The following is a 26,541-nucleotide window of genomic DNA, read 5'->3' as shown; positions in this document are numbered from 1 at the left end:
ACACGCAGAGGAGGAAGTGCTGAAGGGCATGGGGCTTGTCATTCCTCTGTTCTCTTGTGCCTTCATGGATCACAGGGACAGAAAGCCAGAGCAGTGCTTATGAGAATCAGAAATGGTTGGGTTTAGGTAACAGCATTTTTCTCTAGAGATTTTATGGAGTATTTAACTATTGGAGTATTTAACTCTGTCTCCAATTATACTCAGTCTGGACATGTGCACCTAAATTTAATTACTATAAAATGCCATAAGTATCTAGTGACTAGAAAATTGTATCATACCTGCATCCCTAGATCCTTCAGGCCTCCTGTTTCATTATCCTGGTCCTTCGCCTCATGCAGTCTATTCCTCCTAAATGAGCTAGTAAGGACCATACAGTCAAATGTCAATGTCAAGTATCTCGTTTCTTTTTCAGAACTTAATACAGCCTCTCGGAGACTATTTCCTCCTATCTCTTTGCCACCTTGAAGTGTGAACAGGGGTGTCAAAAGAGATTAGAAGGCAGTCACAACCATGCAGTCAAAGCCCTGCCTTTTTAAACATGTCATGACACACACAAAAAGGGGCAGAGCTTCAATTGCATGTTATGACTGCCATCTTGACTTTTTTGACACCCCTGTGGTTCCCCCAGTAGATCTGTCTTGGAAAAAAAGTCTAATTGTTATTTAGGACTCAGCCTAAAACTGCTTCCCTAAGCATTTTTGAAGAATAGATCCTCACGATTCTGCTGTCATCTCATCTCCAACCCACCACAGAAGCAGCTTACATTTATTTTTAGCTGTTCCAGTTTCTCTTTTTTCTCCAGACATAATTTTCACCATGGACATCATCTATGATGCTTCTTCAGCAATGACAATGTGGTGAGGAGCTGGGATCTGCCCGGCTTCTATTGGCTTCTTTAGACAGTTGCAGGCATTTCCCAGAACTTGCTGTTTAGCATGGCCCTCCATGGCCTTTTGATTTGGACTGCAGGAGAGACCAGATACCCAGCTTCTGCAGGGTCACTTGCCCATGTCATGCCTTTCCAGTGCTTTCTGAAATATGTGTTGGGTATTTACACATGCTCCTTATAAAACCAGGTTTACAATTGTTTTGAAAGCACGGCAAACCTATCTTTAAGCAACAGGATTATAGCTCTCTTGGATGCGAGTAAATGTGTGCATGTGCATTTTTGCGCTAGCAAATTATAACAACTTCATAACATCACTCAACCATGGAAGTGATAAAAAGCCTGTTTGCATTAATGTTATTTTGGTACAATGATTGTTGGATAACTCTAGAAGTCACTACAAATTGCTAGTACGGAAATGATCATAACAAGACAGAGAAATTGGAGTGAAGAGTGTCTAGGCTGGTGGGGGACAGAACACTTCCCTGACTGCTGGCCTGTTCTTCTTCCTGGGGCTCACCTTTGTGTGTTCTTCCTCTCCAAAGTTAAAATCCATTAGAGAACTCTACCCTGAATACTTTTAGCTCTAAAGGGGAAAGGAAGAGCCAATTATGTTTAAATGGACAGGAAAAATGAATATATACATGCACACATTCATATCTTTTATGAAGAAGATATCTTCTTGTATCTCCCTTTCAATTTCCCCCCCTTTTTCCCCACTGAAATTTACCAGGTATCTGGCTGGTGTGGGTCTTCCGGGCTGTGTGGCTGTGTTCTGGAAGTTTTGTTTCCTAACGTTTCGCCAGCATCTGTGACCGGCATCTTCAGAGAGCAGGAGCACAGACAGGAGCAGTTCTCTCTTTGCCCAGGAAGATGTGACCCTGTTGTGGGTATTTATAGAGATCTGAGGGGGGGGGATTGGGGGTGTGGGGGGGAATGTGGGGTTTGGGTTAACGAGTGGCTGCTTGTTTTGGTGTCAAAATACGTGTGTATCTTCCTGGGGATTAGGCAGGGTTTTTTCTTCTATTGAGTTGTTAACGAGTGGCTGCTGGGGGTGATTAGTATGTTCATTGTGTGAACTGCTCACACGTCCTGGTGGTTGAGCTGAGTTCGTTGACCTTTTGCAGGCTGTCGAAACATTAGGAAACAAAACTTCCAGAACACGGCCACACAGCCCGGAAGACCCACACCAGCCATTGTATTCCGGCCGTGAAAGCCTTCGACAATACATTACCAAGTATCTCTTCCCAATACCCAATAATCCTTCTAATTTCATCTCGTAACTGCAGCATCCCACGTGCATCAGCTGGTTTTCTTTTAAGCACGGGTTTAGTACTCTTCCAAGACAGTGATAACTATTTTGGAATAGCACTAAACCCATATCCAAAGGATACAGTATAATATCAACTGATACCCAGGCTCCTTTTAAATGTGCATGCACAAAACCAGAGAATGGTGTGACAAAGAGCCAAACTTGCTGCTCTAGCCATCTGTTTAAACTCACCTGTACCCCACCTCTATCCTGTAGTGGTGGATATTTTTCCCCCTGGCTAGTGACTTTGATGGGACAGCAAAGACAGCCAGAGGAATCTACCAATGGTTTTCCTTCACTTGTCCTGCATTAAAGCTGTAAGGGCAGCCTCATTCTTTGGGCTCATTACAGAAGCAGAACCAGTGTCCCAACTTCTTGGCAGCTGGAGTAGTGCAATTCCTACTTTTTTGCTGCCTCAAGGCCTGGAGGAAAGCACTTTAACACAGCCACAAGGAAGAGCCCCTTAATCAAATGGATAACTTCAAAGGTGGTGTCCACTTTGCGGGCCTCCTTTCCCAAACCCAAGGGCTCAAACACTTGTTCTATCTGAGAGATAAAGAGAGGTAAACATTGGACAGTATGGGTACATATTTGTAATTGTGTTTAGCCTTTACAGGTAAAGATTTCACACCCGTACACATATACAGGCCCTATCAATAAAAATATATACAATGTTTATTAGTGTTTTACAATATGTAAACAATATACGATGTTTAATAGTTGCTGTGTATTTGATACAGTTTTATGGCTTTGCCTTGTTCCTTGTTCTTTTTTTAATCTACGGTTCTTCTCCCGCCCTGGCAATATGTTCATAAACGTCTGCCAATATTCCTCTTGAAAATAAAATCACATGGCTAATATTTGAATAGATTATGGCTTCTGTAACACCACACTTCTAAGTAAACAGATAGACAAGTTCTTTCCTTAAGCACATATATTTGGGCTTTTCAAGTTTATCTTCTTTGCTCTCTTTCAACCCCCTCAAATAGACATTTGGCAGCTTCCAAATTTGTGAAGCCCATAGTAGGAATAAAGGGATGAGTTGCTGTTTAGCCAAAAAAACCCAGACATACAAATTGCCTGAAGCTTTTATGGTTTTGCAAAAGATTACGCAAGGGGTGGGGGGCACTGAAAAGCAAGTTGTGCATAATGGGAGAGAAAGGCCTAATCCTCAGCTACTGCTGGAGGCCCAACATACATTATGAAGCAAAGAGAGAAAGGCAGTGTATAACGCTACTGTCACACAGCTCTTTTAAGGTCCATCTTTTCATATAAGAAGTCCCAAGTAAGCCAGATGTTTCAGGGCTATATCAATATGATATGATTAAACCCTCTTAAATCAGTACCAATGCTGCAGTACTCAGAAGAGGGAAAAGAGGATAATCCATGGAGGAATAAGAGCTGTAATGCTTTTAGGATGGACACTGAGAGTAAAGAAGCTGAGTGAGCTGGAATCATCATTGCACTCTATGATTATGGAACTTTCTGTGTAATTATTGTGTCTGAACACAGCTTGATATAATTTAAATCAGTGCTGCCTAGGGGGTTGATCCACACATTTTAAAGTTGCCAAGTTTGAAAATCACTGATTTAAAGAAACTCTCATGAGTAGAGCTGACTTCAGATAAAATGGGAGAAGGTTGTTGCTGAATAGTTGTTTTTGCATCCTCTTCTTAAAACTTATTGTTTTTGTTTTGTGGCTAATAAACATTTGTCCCACTAAGCATGAAACAAATTAAATGGGGTTACCCCCCAAAATGAAGAAGCTATAAGCTGGTAGGTTTTGGGTCATCGGTCATCATGAGAAAGTTGCTGCCATAAATAGGCTGTTCTATAACAGCTATTGTTTTTCTAACAAACCAAGCCAAGAATGTGGAGTACAGCTTTCTAGCTCAGGTTCCTTGCTTCTTAGATGGAAAGAGCTGGATCAAAAACTCTTTCAGTCTTGTCTTTTGCACTATGCCTTAGTGTGCTATGTGAACCCAGCCTTTGTGGAGTATCAACCAAGATTTTTGGCTTAGTATGGTGTGAACTTAGCAACTGTACTTAATTCAGCAAATCGTGGCTTAAGAGAATGCATGAATCTAGTTGTTCTCTGATGTTTTTGGCTGTGTACATATGACACACTGAATCAAACCAGTCTGTCTCAGTGTAGCTTCATGTGTTGAATCATTATTGGCTTAACCATGGTTATCTCAATTAAGCCCATTTCCTGGACTTCCACAATGCACTGAAGCGTAAACTAATCAAAGTGGCTGGGTTTTCTCAACAAACTGAGCTATAAATTAGCCACCATCCACAGTGTAACCTAGAGTACTGTGTTGTACAACCTCAGCTGGTATGTGTCTTTCATACAAAATGGCTTGGAGCAAAAATTGCTGCACTAACCTCCTAATCCAAGGGCGTGAAAGAGAGAAATGGAGGCAGGGGAATTACTGATCCAATGTAAGAGAGGATACTCTGAGTATCAAAGGCAGTGCCTGAGACCTAGATATAATGAGAGCAAATCTCAAAAATAAGTACCACAAATACTCCACAAATACAGAAAACATAAAAATGGAGAGAAATTAGAGGGCAGTTTCAAGGGATAGAAAAATTAAGCATGTATATTTATATACTCAAAGGTAAAAGTACCAAGGCCACTGGTATAATAGTGTATCAATCATAGTAAGATATACCATCCTATTTTTCTATAAAGTCAATGCTTTTGGTTCACTTCCAATAATTCAGACTTTGTTGGAAGAGATCTGAAAAAATATATGAACCTTAAAATTTATGTTTCTGAAACTTGGCTGAAACTGCTGAGTCATAAAGACCTATATTTCAGAGGTGACATTTGTGTATAAGTCATGGATTGTTCCCACTTAAAGGTAAACAAGATTGCTTATCATAGCAATGGGGCAACGTCACAGATTATCTAAAGATGATGGGTAACCTTGCTCAGTCATATAAGATAGGCAAGGTAAATGGTCTGTTCTTGCAAATGTGGAAAATACACATTCTTAAGAAAAGCAGGAAAAGACAAGAGTATGGGAAAAGGAGCAAGAGAAATGGCTGATCTCTCAAGTGACAGCAGAGCTGTGGTGGTGGTAAAGTTGGATGAATTTAGTGGGAATAGAAAAAGGAAATCTATCTCCTCCTCTTCTCCCTACCCCATGATGGAAACTCTGGAATTAGCTGCAGTGGTGAAAATGCAAGAGAGAAAAGGCAGCAAAGCAGCCTGGGTTCACTGAATTCCCTTTAGGTTGTCATGTTCTAAAAAGTCAGCCCAATCAATTAGCTTATGGTTCTATTTTTCATATAAACTCATACAACTGGGTTAAGTTTCAGGTTAGGATTATATACAACCATAGTTTCACAAAACAAAAAGAGACAGATACAATACTAGAATCCTTTTTTTAATTCTCTGCAACTAATGGTAACTTTAAAGGGTGGGGCATTTTACCCCCACTCACCAGTATTGCATCCTGATCCAATGCACATTTGTTCTATGTGGTACATAACAAAATTATTTTAAAAATGAAAATAAAGTTTTGTCTACATGTGTAGTTGTACAATTAGTGAACAGATTAGTTTGTGCACTGAGTAGCTAGTTGTTCATTATGTGGTGAGAAATATTTAAAATGTATATATACACGTATGATGGCTCTTTTGTTATATACTGAGCTGAACCTCCACCCTGTGAATGTATGTTTTATCCATGGTTAATGTGTATGAGAAAAAAAGTAATTTAAGGAGGAAGAAAATATTTTGCAGGGACAGATACAATCTTAAATACACTTAGTGAAAGCTGAATAAAGTGGACCTTCTCAATAAATTAGTACTGTATGCAGCTGTACTGCTCAATGATTATATTTTATATTTAGATGCATTTAAATTAGAGTTTGCCCTGAAAATCTGGCTTAAGTACAAAACAAGAAACATTATTTGAAGAGTGCTGACAGCCAGTATGTTTACTAAATGTATACACATGCAAATGTAACCTCTTAGATGGAATGACATGAAAGCACTTCAGAAAATAGTGCATTCTTACATTTTGCACATACTTATCAAATATGAATACTAATAAATGACTAGATTTATAGCACAATTATGTGTACATTTACTAATAAAATGTTCCACTGAGTTCAAAAGGACTTATTTCCTAGTAAGTGTGCATAAGATTTCAGCTCTAGACTGCAACCTAAAATAAGTATACTTATGATTACTCAATTATTTAGAGAGGACTTTCAGTGTTTAAGCTTGGGTTTGTATTGGGCTGTTAAGAAATTGACATTGACACGTCCCAGTTGTTAAGCCTATCAGTAATGTAACTCAGAACAGAACTTCGATCCCTCTTCCTTAATTGCAAGTTCACAAAAAGAAGCACAACTGCCCAGAGTTACGTGTGTCTTGTCTTTTCTGGAACAATGCTATGCGTAGAGGTGTTTGCACTTTACTTGAAGTCAAAGGCAAAACCTTCCATTTATTACAATAGAGTTTAGCTTAGTTCACACTGTTTGACTTTCATAAGATCACCTTGATCAGTTTAGAAAGTAGCTAAATCCTGTGAAGAAATTCCCATTTTTGTACAGTGTTTAGAATCTAATAGAATAAATGCTATCCTCTGTGCAGCTACACTGATTTTCAAGGTGATGATATAAATCTGCACCTGACAATAGTATTGTGGAATTGCTAGGATCTCCTTTATAAGCCACATGCATATTTCATAATTGGCAACACATAGGCATCTGGTATAAACTATGAGGATAAAAACTGACAAATTCTGCACTGCAGCATCAGAGTGCAAACCCCAGCCTTTTATACTTGCATCTTGACATCTTGTGAAGGCGTGCGAGGCACATAGTTTGCATCCCAATATCACAAGGCATGATTTGTCATTTGCCCCTCCTGCAGACATCTACGTGGCAGCTTATACAGTTCTTAATGGATATGCTCAAGAGCATACTTAGCTTTGCTTTACTGCAGACGCTGATGAAAGTGTCACAAGCCAAGCTCCACTGCTTTTGCATGTGCATCACAACATCATGCATGTATGCAAAAGGGGCAGAGCTTGCATCAAAACAATGGTCTGATGTTATCATAATTTTGATAGAGCTGGCGATCCTGTGGATGACCCTGTTTTACTGAATGATAATATACTGGGGCACAATACTGCATCATAAATTAAGCACCACAGGCTGGGTTCCCACAATACGTTTTCCTATTATTAACTGATCCATGATTTACTCAAACCAATTGTCCGAGTTTGCATAACTCCTTGAACCACCACGGCCGTGTTCACAAAACGTACTACGCTAGTGTGGTTGGCTACTGAGTCTGCGTATATGACCTGCGTTTGCAACCTTTGAGGAGGAAAAAAAAGTCACTGAGGAACAAGACGGAGCTGAGAGAAAGGGATCCGAGTTCGAAATAACGTTGGAACAGGAAAGGCAAAGCCCAAAAAACTAGGTCAAACGAAATCGAGATACCGGAAGCCACGAATTCAAGAGGCCCAGAAGGGAAATCCGAAATCCAGCCCACGGAGCTGTCGGAACGCAGGACTTCCCTGCTGCTGCGTAAGAAACAGACGTTCATTCAATGAGGTCAAGATTTGGGGCCGCCCGCCCAATTGGCCCTTGAACTGCACGTGACGTTCGAGGGGCGTCTCGGGAGGTGAGGGGAGGAACCCGGCTTGCGTGGCCTCGCGGGTAGTTTAGGCTCGTGGGGCTGCCGCCGCCGCCGCCGCCGAAGAAGCTGCTGGAGTGGGCGGGCTCTCGGGTTTCCCTGGCGACTGGAAGTGGGAAAGGGAGGGCTGGAGGCGGCAGGATTCCGCTCTGCCATGGGCAGCAGTAGTTGGCCGCGGCCGCCGGCCCCGCTGTCAAAGGGAGGAGGACGAGGCTGGCGGAAGGCCGGGTTGGGCAAGGCGGCTTTGCGCCAGCGGCGGGAGCAGGTAAGCGGCGGGACGGAAGTGGAGGGGCGCGAGCTGCCGCCGCCGTGCTGGGGCCTAAAAAGCGAGCGAGCGAGCGAGCGAGCGAGGGGCATCTCTCCGTTGCTGCTGGTTGGCACGGACAGGACTGCTGCCTTGCCTCGCTGCCCCCGCTCGATCTTGCTCTCTCGGCCGCGAGAGCAGCTCTCGATGCCGCCCTTGTTTGGGTTAGGGTTGCATCCTGCGAGGAAGAGAAACGGGCTTTGCCTGGGGGGGCATTCCCGTTGGCCCACTTTCCTCAGTAATCTGGGTTTGCCCTGTTGTGCAAGTAGACACTGTGGGGTCTACTTGGTGGCGGTAGGGAGGGAAGAGGGGACTTAAAACTTGCAGGCGCTTTTTCCCTCCTTTTCAATTCCTCTGCGGTGCGATGGGCATTCCTTCATTATTATTATCATCATCATTCCGACGACCACTTCATAGAAGCGATTTTTATTGCCCTGGAGAGGAAAGGGGCGCGTTCGGATTTGGCAGTCTTGGGACAGTTGGTAACTTTTGTCTTTTTACGAAGAATCAGATGAAGTCTTCTGTCTCTGAATTGGTCCTTCCTCCATCCTGTGCGTACAGATTGCTGTTTCACGGGTGTAGAATAGGTTCTGCCTCTCCTTTCCTCTTGTGCTCTCTGCTGTCTCTGCACCATCATCTCTGATACATTAGCAGCTTTGATGAACACAGTACTTGCCAGGAGGCTGATACTCAGCTTAACTCCCCCAGGTATGTCTGGGATCAGCAGACTGGCTGCAAGAGGATGGCGGAGAAGCAGAGATAGTAATTAGCTGTACCAGCCCTGAAGTTGGGTGTAGAGGGAAAACAGTGTGCTGTTAACACTGGGCACCAGTTCTCATTAACACAGCAGCAGAATGCAGTTGCCAGGTGAAGGCGAGGACTTCATTATAGCAGAGGATAAAAACAAGCCTTGCTGGAAATCTTGAATATGACATGCACTTAGGGCTTCTCCTTTCCTGGACCTCCTTGGACAATTTCCTCATATTGTGGCTAATTGCTTCAGTTAAATTTATTATTCCCCAGTGTTTTGTTTATGCTGCAGAAAACCCAAGACTCAGGAGGTCACAAAATACATTTAGGCTCATTCATGTAAACACATAACTTGGTTATTGACAGTCTATTTTTTGGGATTTGCATAATGTACTGAGCTAACTGTCAAATAGATTGGGTGAATACAAAATGTAAGGCGTAAATTATATATTCCAAATATTGTAAGCTGCCCAGAGTCTTTTCAGAGCTGGACAGCCTTAAAAATCAAGTAAATAAGCAAACCAATGTTAGCACTAATCAAGCTTAATGTGTTTTTCAGTTGCATGCATTGTTGTTATCTGATCTGCTTAAGCATGTTCTGTGAGTGCAGCCTTAAGAGTAGTGGCAAAATTGGAGTAAAGGGAAGGAAAGGAAAGAAGACTTTACTCATATTAGAGTCCCAAAGGGAAGAAAAAAATCTTCATTGTTGTGGAGTTGCCCATCAGCATTAAATGCCAAGCCCTCATAACTGGTTGATCCTATATCCAGGCTTGATTCAAGCCTGGAAGAATTTAGTTGGGATAGGCAAGCAGTGGTTTCTGTTTCTTCTGCGCTTGATGATTTTTTTGTGTGAATTTTAGTGCAAGTCTAAATTGTTTTACAAAGAAGGTTATAATGTTCGCTAGGGCTTGCTTTTATATAACCGTTGTGATATTACAACACAAGGATGATACATTCTGAGATTAATGGGGATTCAGGGAATTTACTTGGTTACATGTATAACATAAGAGAGATATCTATCCGACTGCTTAAAAATACTGAAGATAATCTGTGTACTTTAATCTTTGAAAAGCTATGATGGTTGTGGATCATATTTTGGGGAGGACTTGATTCTGTATATTTGTATAATAAATATAAATTTGAGATAGGTTAGGTTGAGAAATAATTGTGCAATGAATTCAATGAACTATGTAGCCAGATGGATACTAGAACCTGTTATTTTATACATGAGCCCAAAGTTTTATCTTCTTCATTACATTATCTCAAACACAATTTGAATTTGTTATCTTTTCGGCCACTATGTGTTCTATGCAAAACGTATCTACTAATTTAGATAACTTAATCTCTGTTGCAATCCATTGCATGTCATTTCTTACACTAAACAAACACAATTAAAGAATATCATTCTTTGCATGATACCTGTTATCCTTTCTGAGAACAGCATTGAATGTGTTACTTGTAAAAAACATGTTAGCACCACAAGCTCTTTCTCTGAATAGAGCCCAAATCACATACAATATGCAGGGCAATACTTTGATACTTTTAACTGGATTTTTAAAAACAGAAATTCTAACTTTATAACACATTATTACATTTGATAGTCGTGCTGGGTTTCCAACCAAATAAGGATGTGTATTTTTTGTAGTTATATTTCACAGATGACATTTCAGTGGCATGATGAAAATGAGGAACCTGTTCATCAATATAAAACAGAGTTTGAAAATAAAACTGCTGATGTGCGCTATCAGAAATCTTATGGATTTTATGTTTTTTAATATTAATTAAAAGCTAGTCTTATTGTTATTGTACTTTACAAAGGTTTGTGTTGAATTCTGGATGAAGATAACTGAATAACATTCAGACATGATTTCAAGCCAACCTCAAGAATTTCCATTATATCCAGATCTAGAAAAACGTATGAAAGATCTGGAATCTAGATTCAAATTTGGAATATAAGCTAATGGCTAGAAGTGTAATATGTTAGCACATTATACTTAAAACACATTATGAACTTAACAGAAAAATAATTAAAGTCCAAGAAAAATGGTGCATATGCTTCAGTTCTGAGCATCATTGTATGTTTCTTATGCCTAATACTAATTCTGAAACAGAAATATGTCTCATTACTCCTCCTCTCTCTCTCCATTGATGTAACAATTGTCAGATCATGCAACAAATGCTGGAATTCTAGTGAAATACCTTTCTAGCTGGGTAATGGATGGTTACATGTAATTCTGGATATTGAAAGAATGAAACACACAAATATACCAGCAAAAGAAATGTGCAGCTGGAAACTTGTAGATTGTTTATTGTAAGCAAGGATCTATTTTGTTTTTACAGATCCTAGATGAGGTAGACATATACAAATATGAAAATAAATAATAATTTGCTTCATTCCCTGTGACAAATCAGAAATATGTCAACAAGGCAAGGAAAGAATTATAAGAAAGTTCAGTCTTCCAAATAACTAATTGGTTCACGATATCAGTGTGTGAAATGTTATAATCATGTATTTAGGCTATTAGTTTTATAGATTTATTTGCAAAACTATTTAAAAATGCAATTTAATTTGTTATTTGAAATGAAAGAATTAGAAGTTAAAAAACTATTTTAAACTCATGTAATTCTTTAAGAACAGATGTGGCCCCAGATAATTTGCCAGCTCAATTTAGATTATGTGCCTCTGTGATAGTGACAGCATTAATAAGTTGCAATTTACTTTTATATTCATGTCCTGAATTGCAGTTATTTTTATGTATGTGGAAGTGAAACCTATAATCTGAGGTTTTCATGGTGTTGGTATACTTTCTGTCTTCTAGAGCTAGCTAAGGACTGCATACTGTGGATTTAATTCAGATTTTTTAATGTAGCAAAATGTCTAATAAATACTATCTGTGCTTGTATGTAGTTGTGAATGAAGAAATCACCACTTAGAACAGCTTCCTATTGAGTTGGATCATTGGCCTACCTGATTCAGTATACAGTAACTACTCTGACTGGGAGCAGTGCTTTATCTATTTATTTATTGTTGGAATAAAAAACATAGAATGTCAAGCAAAGACCATTCTCATCCTCCGTTATCAAAAGCTTTTATATGGCGATGTATGGGGTTGAACTGAGATTTTATGCAAAGAAAGCCCTCATTTTGTCATAACAGATTGCCTACTGGCTGTTTTGTCTAAACTTCGATCAGCTGCAATTGCATATAATGTGGCTGTGGTTGGTCCTCTTTTAGACTAAAGCTACACAGACTGGAATCAAGTGATACCTTCTATGTCTAATCATGCTTTTTAGATACAGAAATATAGTTGCCTTCATCAGGATTTGTACCATTGTCGTCCAGTTAATATCCTAATGATCTATGCTGGATAAGCTTAGCTGGATAGAGATCAGCTGCTAAAGACAATGGCTACTTAAAGGTTGCATAATTGCCATAATTGAGAGGTTTGCTGAACAATATTTGAAAGTTTGCTGTTTCTTTGATCCAGAAGTTCATTTTATTGTGTTGTTTCTTACAGGACTTCAGGGAGGACATGATAATGTTTAGTAAATTCCTTTGTGAAGTATTTAGGAATATAAAGACATTTATTGAAAGTAGTTGTGCTCTACCTTCATTGTTGCATAATGAAACACTCATGGCTTCTTCTTTATTGCACATTCTTTATGTATAATTTAGGACATATTTTATGTCTAGACAGTTTAACATGGGTAGAAATTTTGGTGCATCCAGTTGGATATAAATTCTGACCAGCCCCAGCCATTGTAGCGAATGACAAAAGATATTTATCTTAGACTGGATAATCGTAAGCATCTGGAATGTCTATCTCTGATATATGATTATGGAACGTACAGTTTGCTTATATTTTAAGCTGATGAGCCAATTTTCATGGTGTTCAGTTTCGTTTTATGTTGGCATTGTGGTCAGTTAACCCATAGTTTTAGAATATGCCCACTTCCTTTTCAGAAAGTTTATTTCCTGAACTGTCAATACAGTATTGCAAGATTCTTTGCAAATCTTTTGCTTTCAACCAGTTTCTTTTATGTTGTTTGAGTTAACAAGGAATGTTATTCATTTGTTTGTTGATTAGGTACATATCCTTCTTTTCCTTCAGAAACTCAGGGTGGCATAAATAGTATACCCTTTTTCATTCTCCCTGCCCCAAACTACTGACTATGAGGTAGGTTGATCCGAGAGATGGCTGATCCAAAATCACCCTATGAGCTTCCGTGGCTGAGGCTGGACGTGAACCTGGGTTTCTACACACCTAAGTCCAATGCTTTAATTACTACGCAACTTACCTCTTTACTCAGATTTGCATCCTAGAAGATAACCACTCTAATTTTATGTGAGATACCATAATTACAGTGATAGCTATTGTGCATGAATTGAATATATAACACTAGCTAGACGTTACTGGGAAAATTTGATAGTAATATCCTTCAGGAAAGTTTGTAAAACTTTTGAATGGTTTGCAAAGAGCTAACAGAGAATTCTTTGCTAACATTCTTGACTGAGGTTATTTTAATTGAAGAACAACCTAGAACTTTTTAGACCTTCCCTTCTGTATAATTGCTTTGGGTGGAGCTGTTTGTTTTGAGGCTGAGTCAGAGGTTCTGCAAGATGCCTATCTGCTGGCTTAAAATAGCTTTTTTCCTTCCATTCCTGTAAGTTCAGTATTGTTTTTGTATGATAATGTAAGATGAATACAGGATTATTTTGACTTCTCTGGGTTGGTGTAGAGAGTTGTAGTTTACTTTTATTATTGCTCCTATTGGAATTGCTTTGTTTTGGATTCAGGAGTGCTGTTCTAGGACTATAGCATACAGAATCAGTCCACCCTGAATTTGACCTCTGGAAGGACATTTCCACAAGAATTTGCAGAAATAACATTTGCTTTTAATGCATGGATCACATGTACAGGTAGTCCTTGTTTAACTATCACAACAGGGACCAGAAAATTCATCGTTAAGCGGGGTGGTTGTTAAGCAAGTCATGCCCGGTTTTACTACCTTTTTTGCAGCGGTCATTAAGCAGAGCACCATGGCCATTAAGCGAATCATGCGGTCATTAAGAGAATCATGCAGTTCCCCATTGATTTTGCTTTCTGGAAGCCAGCTGGGAAGGTTGCAAATGGTGATCACACGACCCCAGGATGCTGCAACCGCCATAAGTGCAAGCTGGTTGCCAAGTGCCTGGATCGCGATCATATGACCGCAGGGGGTGTGAGGACCGGTTGTAAGTCCCTTTGTTCAGCACCATTGTAACTTCGAACAGTCATTAAACAAATGGTTGTTAAGTGAGGACTACCTGTATAGTGGAATGTATTTAATCTAATTCCTTCCCACAAAGCATTCTGAAAGTGGAAGTAAATAGTTATTTTCACTGAAAATCTAAGATGAAAAGCAGTGAAATATGGTATATATTGCATAACAATAATGAGTAACTTGCGATGCTGAAGGTTCCTAATGTGGCTTGATTTAGAGATGTCATACAAAAGAAAAGACAAAATCTTGCCTTTGAGAAGGCTTCAACCTTATCTTTATAACAGAGATTGTTATGAAAATTATTGACTAATAGTCTAGTAGTTGTGGTAGTATCATGGGCTAATACACTTTTTCTTGTGTAAGGGTATTTGAAAGTATTTTTGTTTTTTTCAAAACAATGTTGAGGATACATTAGCTTTTGAAAGAGATATTATGTATCTATTGTATTTTAAAATTTTAATAAGCCAAGAAGAATCTGTTTGTAATTAATAAATTAAAAACATTTGTAGCTTTCTCTAAAAACAGTACAATAATGTATTCAAGAAAAGATGGAGTGTTTAGATGATCTTAGCAAACAGCATTAATCACTGTTTTAAACGTATTTACCAAGCAGTTTACTGGAACTGGGCTTGTGCTTTGCTCTCTGTTGTTCATTCCTATTGATTGATTACATGCCATCAAGTCAGTGTCACCTCTTAGTGACCACATAAATAGATTTTCTCCATGACAATCTATCCCTAACCTGGTCCTTCAGATCTTCCAGTGATGTACCCATTGCCACTGTAGCTGAATCCATCCACCTTGCTGTTGGTCATCCTCTTCTTCTCTTTCTTTCCATCATTCCCAAGTTTAGAGCTCCAGAGAGCTAGGTCTTTGCATAATGTGAGCAAAGTAGGATAATTTGAACCTGATCATTTGTACCTTGAGTGAGAATTCAGGGGTGATTTGATGAATGATCCATTTCTTTGTTTTCTTTGCTGCCCATGGTATTCTCAGGAGTCTTCTCCAACACCAAAGTTCAAAAGTGTCAATACTCTTTCTATCCTGCTTCTTCAAAGTTCAACTTTTGCTTCCACAGCGTCATTGTGAAAACCATTGCCTGCATGATTCTGATCTTTGTAGGTATAGATACATCACAGCATCCAAATATCTTTTCCAAAGTCTTCATTGCTACTCTACCAAGTGCTAGTCTACAATGTATTTCTTGACTACTTGTTCCTTTCTTGTTGATCCTAAAAGACAAAGGTTATCTGCCACTTCAGTATCTTCATTGTCAGTTCTAAGGCTGATAGTTGAACCTATTGTCATTATTGGTGTTCTTTATATTTAATTTTAGTCCCATTTTTTCACCGTGCTCCTTGATTTTTATATCCTGAAACTCATGTGCTCTAATCCCTGGGTGACAGCGACTGCTTATTGAAGTTAGTTACTGAGAGTGCAGTGCCTTATGTCATACATGAACACGCATATAGTGAAGTACGTAATAAAAACAAACTAAGGCCGCCATCGAAAAGCAAAACAGTGCAACAACATAAAAGCATAAGAACAAATATCTTAGCAAATTTGGTAAGTCTTCCTCTAAGTCATTTATAAAGATGCTGAATAATACTGAGACAAGGAGAGAGAAAATCCTGGGAAAGCCCCATTGTTACTTCCTTTCAGGATGATGCAAAACACTTTCTGAGTGTGCTTATTCAATCATTTTGAAATCTACTGTGTTGCTGTATCTTCTACCTCACATTTATCCATCAGTCCACAAGGTTATCATGAGAGAACTTATCAAATGTTTTAGTGAAATCAAAATATACATCATTGACAGCATTCCCTTGATCTATTAAACTAGTTACTTTGTCATAAAAAGATTTGCCAGCCACCCTGTATCAAATTAGCTTGCCCAAAATTAACCACATAATTATCTCCATTGGAATGTCTTAGGGTTATATTTGTTGAAATCAGGGTATAATTATGTTATGTAAATGTTTTGTACAACATTTCTACAATCTGTGTACAAAATTATCCAATTAAAAAATGTAATAAATTTAATTTTATAATGAAACATTACTTCATTGTTTTCAGAGTGCTTATGGATCAGCTATTTTATGATATGCTCTTTGATGTCAGATTGACATCCCATATCTTCAGTTCTTCTTTTTGAAGCTTTCTTCCAGTCATCTGATATTTCCCATATTCTTCAAGATTTTCAGGAAAAATAGATAGGAGTTCAGAATTTGATCAACAAGTTTCTTTACTATTTAGGATGCACTCTGTCCTGCCCTGGAGAAGTAAACTCATTCATAGTCAGTAGATATTCTCTATATTTCTATCAAGGTTGGGCTAGAATCCTGTTAACCTGCACTTCTAGTAATTCAGTAGAAGACATATCATCTTCTCAGAAAAGACCAATTTAAAATAGGAGTTGATTGATCTGAGTTCTGGAAGAGATAAGCATGTGCTATCATGGAAATGTGTGAAACGCTTCCTAAACAAATACATAACTATTTTTCAATGTTTGCATATCAAGTTGGTGGATCATGTAACAGTTGGAAGGGAATATGGATACTTTTTCCATATTCTGTTCTCCCCTGGCCTACATTACAGCCTTGGATTTGTAATGATTTCCAAGACTATATATGCAAATTAAATTTAATAGATATTTGAACATACATACTACAATTATTTTTGCCCACACTTCTGTGATGTGTATAATGTAATTTGACAGTAATTTAAATAACTTTAAAAATGGTTCCTGAATATCAATTTTGTTGAATGTTAAGTATTTAATTAGGCAGGTGGAATAGGAGACAGTAGACTTCTTTTTAATTTACAGAGATTTGAGTATATTACTATGTTGGTATGGATATTCCAAAAGCATATGTTTGAGGTTGTATTACATATACTTTTTATTAAAAAAAGGTAAGGTTAGGTAAGGTTAAAGAATTCTTAAACTGTTATAAAACTCATCTATCTCCAAATCTCTAGCTTCTCCAAAATATGAGTAGTTCTGAAGAAAAAAGGATATTATATTTTCCAGAATTGAACTATTTTAGGAAGCATCTTCCTTTTTCATATTTTCTAAGATGAGGCTTGCTAAATGCATTTTCCATTACAAATTCAAAATCTGCTGTCAAATTCATCAAGACATCTTTTTAATTCATTAAATGCTTTTGATTGAACAAACATTGTAGTTCTGATATAAGCAATGGATTTTTAAAAAAGGAAGGAATTGGGCATCTGAATTTGCTGAGAGATAGAAAAATCAAGAGCGAGAATGCATTATGGAAGGTTAGACGGATTACAGATAAGCTGATGAGCAGAAATAGAAATTGGGATATGAATCAAAGAAATATTGCTTTTCTCTTCATAGCTAGAGGCTGGTAATTTTTCAAACAAATGCAAAACCTACTTAGTCCAGAAATTCTTTTTTATGTGAAGGCACTGAGATTGTAATACAGGTAGTCCCCAGGTTAAGAGCGCCCGGGTTACAGATGACCCATAGTTAAGAATGGAGCTTATTTTAGCCAAATTTGAGTTAAATACACAATGATTGGAATTAAATACATAATGATTCGAGTACATTACACAATACTACATATACAGTATTATACAGTAATACTGTTCCTGCTTACATACAATTTGACTTGACAGGCCTTGGGTAGGGAACTCATTCTTAAACTGGGGACTACCTGTTTTTGAACCAGCCCAAGAGGTACTGATTCCAGTTTGTGTCATCTTATCTTTTTTCCCGCTCCCTCTGTATCTCTGTGTGTGTGTGCGCGTTCTCATATGGAATTGTTATTTTTATTAAAAAATTGATGTACTGGGAACTTGGGTGAGTGGATTTGTTCCAAGTCTGCTGTGAGGCAAAAAAGATAAGCTTTGCCAAGTTGTTGTTAATCAACCCAAGGTTGTCATGCTACAGCAAAGCTGGTTAAACCTTGTTTCTCCCCTACCCCTTTGCTCGGAGAACTCAGTGCTCAGAAGCAATGACCACTATAGATTGCAAGTGCAGGTCCGGATTCCTGGAGGACAACGCTCTTCAGCATGTAATGCCTTGGGGTGCCAATCAGGTCCTCTGTTGCCAGGAAACTTGCTGGGGTGGGTTAACATTAGCCACTGTGCCAATCTTCTTTCTAGAGCGTTCCCTGTGGCCCAGCCTGCACATTTATGTGGCATTCAGCTCCCTTCCCTTGCTGGGCAGGAGTATTAAGATAATATGTTTGTATGCTTTTGCAACCAGTGCAGTCATGAAAGTTTATTATTAGTCTCATAGCCTGAGTTGGGTGACCATATAAATGCATACATTAATTAGGAAAAAGCATTTCTGGCAAACAGTTAAATTATTGTGGTTTCTTCCAGTGCTATTGCTCCTGTTGGAAGCCTGCAGTCATATCAGTGGATAAATTGGTTAACTTTCTCCCTTTCTCTCCCAGATTAATGATTATCCGGTGAAAAGAATCCATCCAATTTGTCTCATGTGCCTATTTCTGCACTTCTCATGCCACCTCAATGTTTGAATTGAAGGAAGGGAGAAACAGCTCCTATGCCATTTTAGTTAGATATGAATGGATCATTTTTACTCCTCAGATATGAGATAAGAATATAAATGACTAAATAACAGATAGTAGTTAGTTAATGTACACTTTCCATTCATGCTACTGCACATATTTCTGAAACAGTGATTCAGACTTGATCACAAAATGATATTCATTTATAATTAAATGGCTGGATTCATTAAATCATGCTGTGATATCCTTTATTATGAATTAGCATAATGTGTGTTCTTAGCTTATTAATTAAACTTTGTTTAGAAGAATACTTGTATAATAAAACATTATTTGTCACATCTTTTTATTGCACTGTTTATTTAATTTATATAATTTAAGGCTTTGGCCACATTTGAACGTTTTGCAAAGGTGCATTTGGAAGAGATATTTTGTGGGAGATGTTGTAGTAGGAAGCTACTTACTACTTTTCTGTTTAAACTGCTTCTTTCCAAACCAGTTTTCTTTGAAAGAACATTTAAATTTTAGTGAAGTTTGACCACTTTTTTTACAGTAACAATCTCTATTAATTTCCTTTTCTATTTCTTTCTTAATACATTAAGTAAACATCCTAAGGTCAAAAACACATGAGTCCAGGAAATAATTATAAATAACCTTTTGTGGAAAGTAAATTGGTTAGTTTGTATTTACTTTTACTGTTGTAATTAAAATTTTCAATAAAATTTATTTTTAAAAAAACACAAGGGTTGAATAACTAAAATTGTTTGTTTTGGGTCATTTTCTAATTACCTTTTCACCTGTTCACTTTGAGCACAGCCTGTCTTTAGTGATATACAGTATTCTTTTCCTGTCTGCTGACTTCTGTATACAGATCCCATTTGAGGGAAAACGAGATCAATATGGCTTAAACATATAGCATGTGGTATTGCAGCCATTAGGAATTAATTTCTATTTTGTAAACAAGCCTTTAATTTGAGAAGGATTTTAAAAATGATTTTTAGGCACATTATTAGCCATAATATGCAATTTATTGATTTCATATATGCCTTGTTTTACAGGTCTGTCACTAACAGTCATACTGAGAACTTGTCTATTTCACACTTCATAATATACCATCAATGAGTGAGGAAGTATAATCTGGTGAGTTTTGGGTGCTGAGTGTATTTTAAGATATTAAAATAACCATGAAAGCATATTGACTCAAGATCACGTTGAAGATTATAGAAAACAGGGCAATTCCATTGCAATTCTACTGTTTGCAATAGGAAAGCAATTATAATTTTAAAAGTTAAACACTAAGTCTTCCGGTGATGTGAGATGATTTGTGTGACCTATACCTAGCACAGCTTTCATGTGTCTTAAGTAAACTTGGAATACCTTGCAGACTAAAATTAATTAATAAATGGTCTTGGCAAAGAATTATTCCTATTTAATGCATTAAAAACTAGCACTTATGACACTCTTACTATTCTCAAGACCAGAGATAGATTGGAAGCTATATATTTTTCATGCCTTTCTTCTTTTCTTTTACTTTATCTTACATTTTCTTTTCCTTTTCCTTATAATTTGTATTTTTCATTTTCTTTTTCATTTCTAACTTTTAACTGTGTAATTTTAAAATTTCAATAAAATATTATTATACATAAATGGTCTTGGGAACTGCTTACATACATCTCAGTTGACCTTTAAAAAAAGTTAAATATTTGTTTACCTGACATCATATTTCATTAGTACCATAATTTAATATTGTAGATGGAATGAATAATGAAAGTTCAAAAAAGCTTCTAATTTTTATTATGTTTGCATGTATGGATACTTCCTCTTTTCCAACTTGGAGTCATGTAAATCTGAATTGATATAGGACATTCCTTTTCCCTCCCCACCTGTTTTTCCTTATGTTAATGCATTATAAGTAATTGCCTCGTATGGTTTTTGGAGAAAGAGCTGCTTTAAGCAGATAAATGTAGCAATCCTTGTGCAAATTCTTATTTTACTTTCTTATCAGGGAACTGATATCAAGACTGACCTAGTTTTCATGTAGCTTAATAGAATTTTAAATTTGTGCATAAATTTTAAATACATGTTTTTACATCTCCTTTGAAGTGCTCCTGTTTTAATTCTTTTATTCTTCCCTTCTCCTTCTGTCCAGCTGAGATGAGAATAGAATGTACCATACCATAGCTTACTCAAAGCAAATTCTGTTAATAGCTTTTCAAAATGTTTTATTGTCTGTTTGAAACTGAACAGTTTTGCAAAGACTTAGAACATTGGAGAGTGTTCCTCCCATTTTTTTTAGAAATTTTAGCTTATTGTAAAAAATCAGTTAATTTTTTTTAAAAAGCAGTACCTGTACTTGTATGTCTCCCGATATTATGCATACGTTTAATTATCATAATCATGATTAAACACTGATGTCATGGATGCAATGTAAGATGATTTCTCATGTATCTCTTTCTAATATATGGGGAAAATATCATTATTCCAATCTAGGAAACAAAATATTCCACACTATAATTCACTTTTTATGAGTCACTTTTTGTGAGATGGGCGGTATCTAAATTTGAAATATAAATAAATAAAAATAATGTAGATTGCAGTTGTAGCCAATCACCTGACAGCTTTTGTGATAATACTACCATATGAATGTTGTCCCTATTTTATATTGCTAAACTATACAATAGGAAGGAAGCAATGACAAACCACTTCCAAAAAACCTTGCCAAGAAAACTGCAGGGACTAGTCCAGGTAGTTGCCAGGAGTCAAAAACTGACTCGAAGGCACAAATTAAAAAAACTATACAAACTTTTATTCTTGCTTTCTTACTTCTTTGGAAATCACATTCTGTTTGCAATGTTGAAAATTCTTTGTTTATTTGTGACAGCTCAGACATGAGCAGTGCCAGTAACTCTCTGGCACGAGAGTTTTTGTCTGATGTCAGCCAACTTTGCAATGCAGTGGACCAAAGGGTGGAAACCAGGGAGGAAGAGGAAGAGAAAACGCACATAGCTGCGCTTGGGCAATATCTTATCCAAGGTCGTGGATATATTTTGCTTACTAAACTTAATTCCATAATTGACCAGGTAAATGCTATTTTCATACTTGTCAAAATGTGATACATTTAGCTAGAACAATATCTATTTGAATAAAATGACATGATGAATATCCTTCATTGTGCTTATAGTTATAAAGAAGAATAATTGGGAAGGATGACAGAGGTTCTTTGTCTCCCTCACCTTCAGATAAGATCACATTCTCTTTGGGGATTGGATTTTTGCTGTTGAATATCAGCCAGGATCAGGATGACAGATACTGCTACCTGCCAGTCAGCTGATTGGTGCTGTTGTATGCTTCACACAAAAGCCTTCCTTTGGGCCAGTGTTGTAAGATGGGAGCCAATGCTGTACCTTGTAGCCATTGTACTAATAATGTAGGACATGATATTTTATTTTTGCCTTGTAAAATAACTAGATGTGAATGTCCTGAAGGATAGGTTCAGGAAAGATGATCTCTTTCCAACCAGTTTACTCATTCCTTAACTAAACTTGGTAGCTTCTTCAGAGTTTTCACAATACATTGAATCATAAACTAAGTAAATAGGCAGGTTTAAATATTTTGCTAAGCCACTTAAAAACAATCAGAGTTAAAATTTCTCAATTTAACCTGTTGTGCAGATCAGCCAGTAGAAATTTAATAACCTGATTAAGCCATACTGTCTTAGATGATATTAATTCTATTTTGTTTGGATTGTTTTGTTTTTTGTGGATATATGTTTTTTATTGATATTTGTCTGTCTACATGGGTATTGTCACATTGATGACATTTCTTTTCCAAACTGATTATTTCATTTAGCATTTTCATGTCAATATTAAACAGTATTTGGAGACAAGGCAAAAACCTATCATACTCCTAGCATCTCCTGGAATCAATTTTACAAAAAGGAACAAAAGCCAGTAAAAAAAAAAAAATCTACCCTGGAGCCAACCTATCCAGAGATCATAGAAAATCGTGATTGAAATTGATGTAGGCATCAGTGTCAGCTAAAAATAACTGGTAATCTATGATCAGGATATCTGTTGTCTCACCTGAGTTAGGTAGAAAGGTAAGACAGGACACCCCCAAATTACCCAGGTAATTTAATGTAGATGTTAAAAAGACTGGGTGATAAAACTGAGCTCTGTAAAACAATTGCCATAGAAAAGTACAGTAGTCTGAAAGTGGCAAGGAGGAGTGGAACTATTATGAAATGGTGCTCCCAACTTCTGACAGCTGTTCTAGAAAGTTACTGTGACTTCAACTGTGTTGAAACCTAAGGGGAAGTCTGAGGAACCTGCAGATTATGTAAGGCATTTTCAGTCTTAAAACTAAGTGCCAGGTTAGATTAAAAGAAACACAGGAAATCTTGAGAAATGGAAGAAAGAAAACCTCTCAGGACTAGGTCTCAGTTGAAGTAACTTTTTCTACTTCAGGTTAAATGGTTAAAATGTTAATGTGTTGTAAATCACCATTAGAAGCTTTGGAAAAACAAATAAAAACAATAAACCTTTAATCCAAGTTTGATTATGAATGTATGGTAAATTATAATTTCTGAATTGTCATAAAAATATGAGCTTTTGTTTCCTTAATAGGAGCTTACCTGTCGAGAAGACCTCCTTACTCTCCTATTATCACTTCTGCCACTAGTATGGAAAATACCTGTAGAAAAAGAAAAGGCCATAAGTAGGTTCTCTGTAATACTGATACATGAATTTAAAATATGTTATATTTTATAATTATAGGTTGAATTACATTTTTCACAGATAAGTGAACATCTAAAATTTCTATACACATAACTATATAAGAGCAAGACTGTTTAATGTGTATCTAAGAGCTTTACGATTGCAGTCCTCCACATCTCTCAGTTACCTTATAAAATACTTGCACTTTTTAAAGTGCTTCATAAATATCCATGACAGCTTGGAAGGAGTGAATATTCATACATTGTAGGCAGGTACTAAGCTGAGTTGTGTCTGAAAGTAAGCTGAGGTTTTTTAGCTTTGATCTAAAGAGTGAAATATGCAGAGTCTGGTATCAGTTTCTGGTGTTCAAGGGCTAATCTCCTAGGTCATATTTGTATACTGCTTCAGCTAGTATCATTAAACCTTTTGTTAAACCTTTTGCCAGAACAAATAATGTGTAACACTGCACACTTAAAAACCTGTACCTATAGTAACGAACGAAAGAGAAAAAGAAAGAAAGAAAGAAAGAAAGAAAGAAAGAAAGAGAAAGAAAGAAAGAAAAAGAAAAAGGGAGGGAGGAAGGAAGGAAGGAAGGAAGGAAGGAAGGAAGGAAGGAAGGAAGGAAGGAAGGAAGGAAGGAAGGAAGGAAGGAAGGAAAAAGAAAATGAATTTGGATCAGGACACATTTGAACTTTACTAGGTAGATTATATTTATTACAAGGTGAGTCTTAATGAGACTCATTTAGATCATGCTAAAAGTTTTAGGTGCATATAATAACTACACAATTAGGTCCTCCCCTCTGTGTAGCTTTCAGTCCTTAAAGGTCTTCTGAGTGATAGGTTGGCCATATACTTTTGCTCCTAGATGTGTACGATGACACATTTGTATAGCAAGCTGTGAGATTCTAATATCAGGTGAAATAATCTAATTGTAAATTTTGTTTTCCAACAGATTTTTATCTGCCCTTCTCTGTTGAAATATGTTTGACCAAAGAGACAACCCTAAGTTCTCCCAAACCTACTCAGGAAAAAGAAAATATAGGAGAAAATTTTCATCTGTCTGCTCAGGCTTCTGTAAAGCTAAATTCTTCTTGGAAGAACAGACGTCAGCGCAAAACTACTCATCGATATTCTGTGAGGGATGCAAGGAAATCCCAAATCTCCACCTCTGATTCAGAAGGCAATTCGGATGAGAAGACTAGCACTATGATGAGGCACAGGAGACCACAGCTTCTGCAGCCTTTTCTAACAAACCAACCTAAAGAACAATCTGTTACAAGTAGATGTAACTTTCTAGAAGCTGAAATGGCTCAGAGCTGTAATTCTGGGAGGGAGAATGCAAACTCCAGACAGTTCATTCCAGTTCAAGAAAGTATTGTTCAGGCTTCAGATGAGCTGGTTACATCATCTGTCAGTTGTCTAGACAACTCTCCTTTTGATTTGTGCCATGTCTTACTGTCGTTGTTAGAAAAAATATGTAAGTTTGATATTGCCTTGAACCACAAGTCTGCATTGGCAGCCAGTGTGATAGGCACGCTAACGGAATTCTTGTCTAAGCTTGGAGATTGTTACAATATAAATAGTGCTGCTGAAAATGAAGCTGTTTCATCAAGTTGGACAGAAGAGTCAGTTGCTCTGGTTCAGAGGATGCTCTTTAGGACAGTGCTGCATCTTATGGCAATGGATGTTAATAATGCTGAGGCCATGCCTGGCAATTTGAGAAAAAATCTTACTGATTTACTTAAAGCAGCCTTAAAAGTGAAATGTATTCTAGATAAACTATGTCATTCTTTTGCTTCAAGACCACAAGAAACTTTACAAAACATAATTCAGGCTGACCTTTTCTCACAGTATCGCCACATATTCCTTCTTTTGCCTGAGTTCATAGAAGGAGTTCTGCAGATTCTAATCTGCTGCCTTCAGAGTGCAGCCTCTAATCCCATTTATTTTAGCCAAGCAATGGATCTGGTTCATGAATTCATACAGCAGCAGGGTTTCAAACTGTTTGAAACCACGGTACTCCAGATGGAAGGATTGGCTGCAAGGGGCACGGAGGTCAACACAGAAGCGTCAGAGTATCTCAGAGCCCTCATCAACAGCATTATGAAAATAATCAGCACTATCAAAAAGGTGAAATCGGAACAACTTCATCAGTCTGTGTGTACAAGAAAACGACACAGACGATGTGAGTATTCCCATTTCATGCATCACCACAGAGATCTCTCAGGACTGCCAGTTTCTACTTTTAAAAATCAAGCTTCTAAGAGTCCTTTTGAAGAAACAGCTGATGGGGAAGTTAATTATCCTGACCGGTGTTGCTGCATTGCTGTTTGTGCTCACCAGTGTCTGAGGTTGCTGCAGCAACTTTCTCTGAACAATACATGTTTTCAGATCTTAACTGGTATCCATAATGTAGGCATATGTTGTTGCATGGATCCCAAATCAGTAATTAGCCCTTTGCTTCATTCCTTCAGATCACAAATATGTAAGAATTTTCAGCCACATATATTAAGCATCCTTAATAAGTTTATTTTAGATCAACTTGGAGGATTGCAAATTTCTCAAAAAGTGACACATGCCTCTTGCAACATCTGTAGCATTGACTGTGATCAACTTGCGGAACTTGATGACTTCCTACATGGGAATGCTACTGAAGTATCAGCGTCAAGTTCATCAGCTCCATATAGGTTTCAAGGAATTTTGCCTAGCAGAGGATCTGAAGATATGTTTCTGAAATGGGATGCCTTGGAGGCATATCAGAGTCTTGTTTTTGAGGATGATGACAAACTGCGTTGCATGCAGATTGCTAGTCATATTTGTAGTTTGATCCAAAAAGGCAATGAGATTATTCAGTGGAAACTGTACAATTATATATTCAGCCCAGTGCTCCAGAGAGGTGTTGAATTGGCTCATTATTCCCAACAAACTGGTGCAGCTACTGCTTTTAGTCAAACAAGTGGCTATCAAAAAATATGTTTGCCTCAGGAAATCCTTCAAATCTATTTACAAACTCTACCAATACTTTTTAAATCCAGGTTTGTTCATTTTGTTCATTGGGGGGAACAAACATATTTGGCCAGTTTCTTACATACCTCTTTTTGATATAATAAAAATGGAAGCCAAGAATCTCATTGGTGATA

The 26,541-nt window shown here is 37.5% G+C and overlaps 1 protein-coding gene across 4 annotated transcripts in view; it reads left to right on the top strand.

Annotated features, from left to right (window-relative positions):
• Nucleotides 1–7,894: 7,894 nt before the first annotated feature.
• Nucleotides 7,895–26,541, top strand: part of LYST (lysosomal trafficking regulator) — a 108,858-nt gene continuing 90,211 nt past the window's right edge. For 3 of the 4 annotated variants that reach the window (XM_088143696.1, XM_088143684.1, XM_088143691.1), the window contains exons 1-5: nt 7,896–8,130; nt 19,745–19,826; nt 21,568–21,766; nt 23,312–23,402; nt 24,354–26,436. In XM_088143696.1, coding sequence (XP_087999822.1) covers nt 21,575–21,766; nt 23,312–23,402; nt 24,354–26,436 — 2,366 coding nt within the window. In that variant the 5' untranslated portion in view covers nt 7,896–8,130; nt 19,745–19,826; nt 21,568–21,574. Of the gene's footprint in view, nt 8,131–19,744; nt 19,827–21,567; nt 21,767–23,311; nt 23,403–24,353; nt 26,437–26,541 lie in introns of all 4 variants that reach the window. The other variant, XM_088143701.1, reaches the window with a different exon arrangement.

The sequence above is a fragment of the Python bivittatus genome, unplaced genomic scaffold (genome assembly GCF_059951505.1).
Source record: "Python bivittatus isolate LINGU-HERP-01145 unplaced genomic scaffold, Pbiv_v1 ctg000020_np1212, whole genome shotgun sequence".
In the NCBI taxonomy this organism is placed as follows: domain Eukaryota; kingdom Metazoa; phylum Chordata; class Lepidosauria; order Squamata; family Pythonidae; genus Python; species Python bivittatus.
Note: the sequence above shows the minus strand (reverse complement) of the source record. Positions and strands in the feature narration are given on the sequence as shown.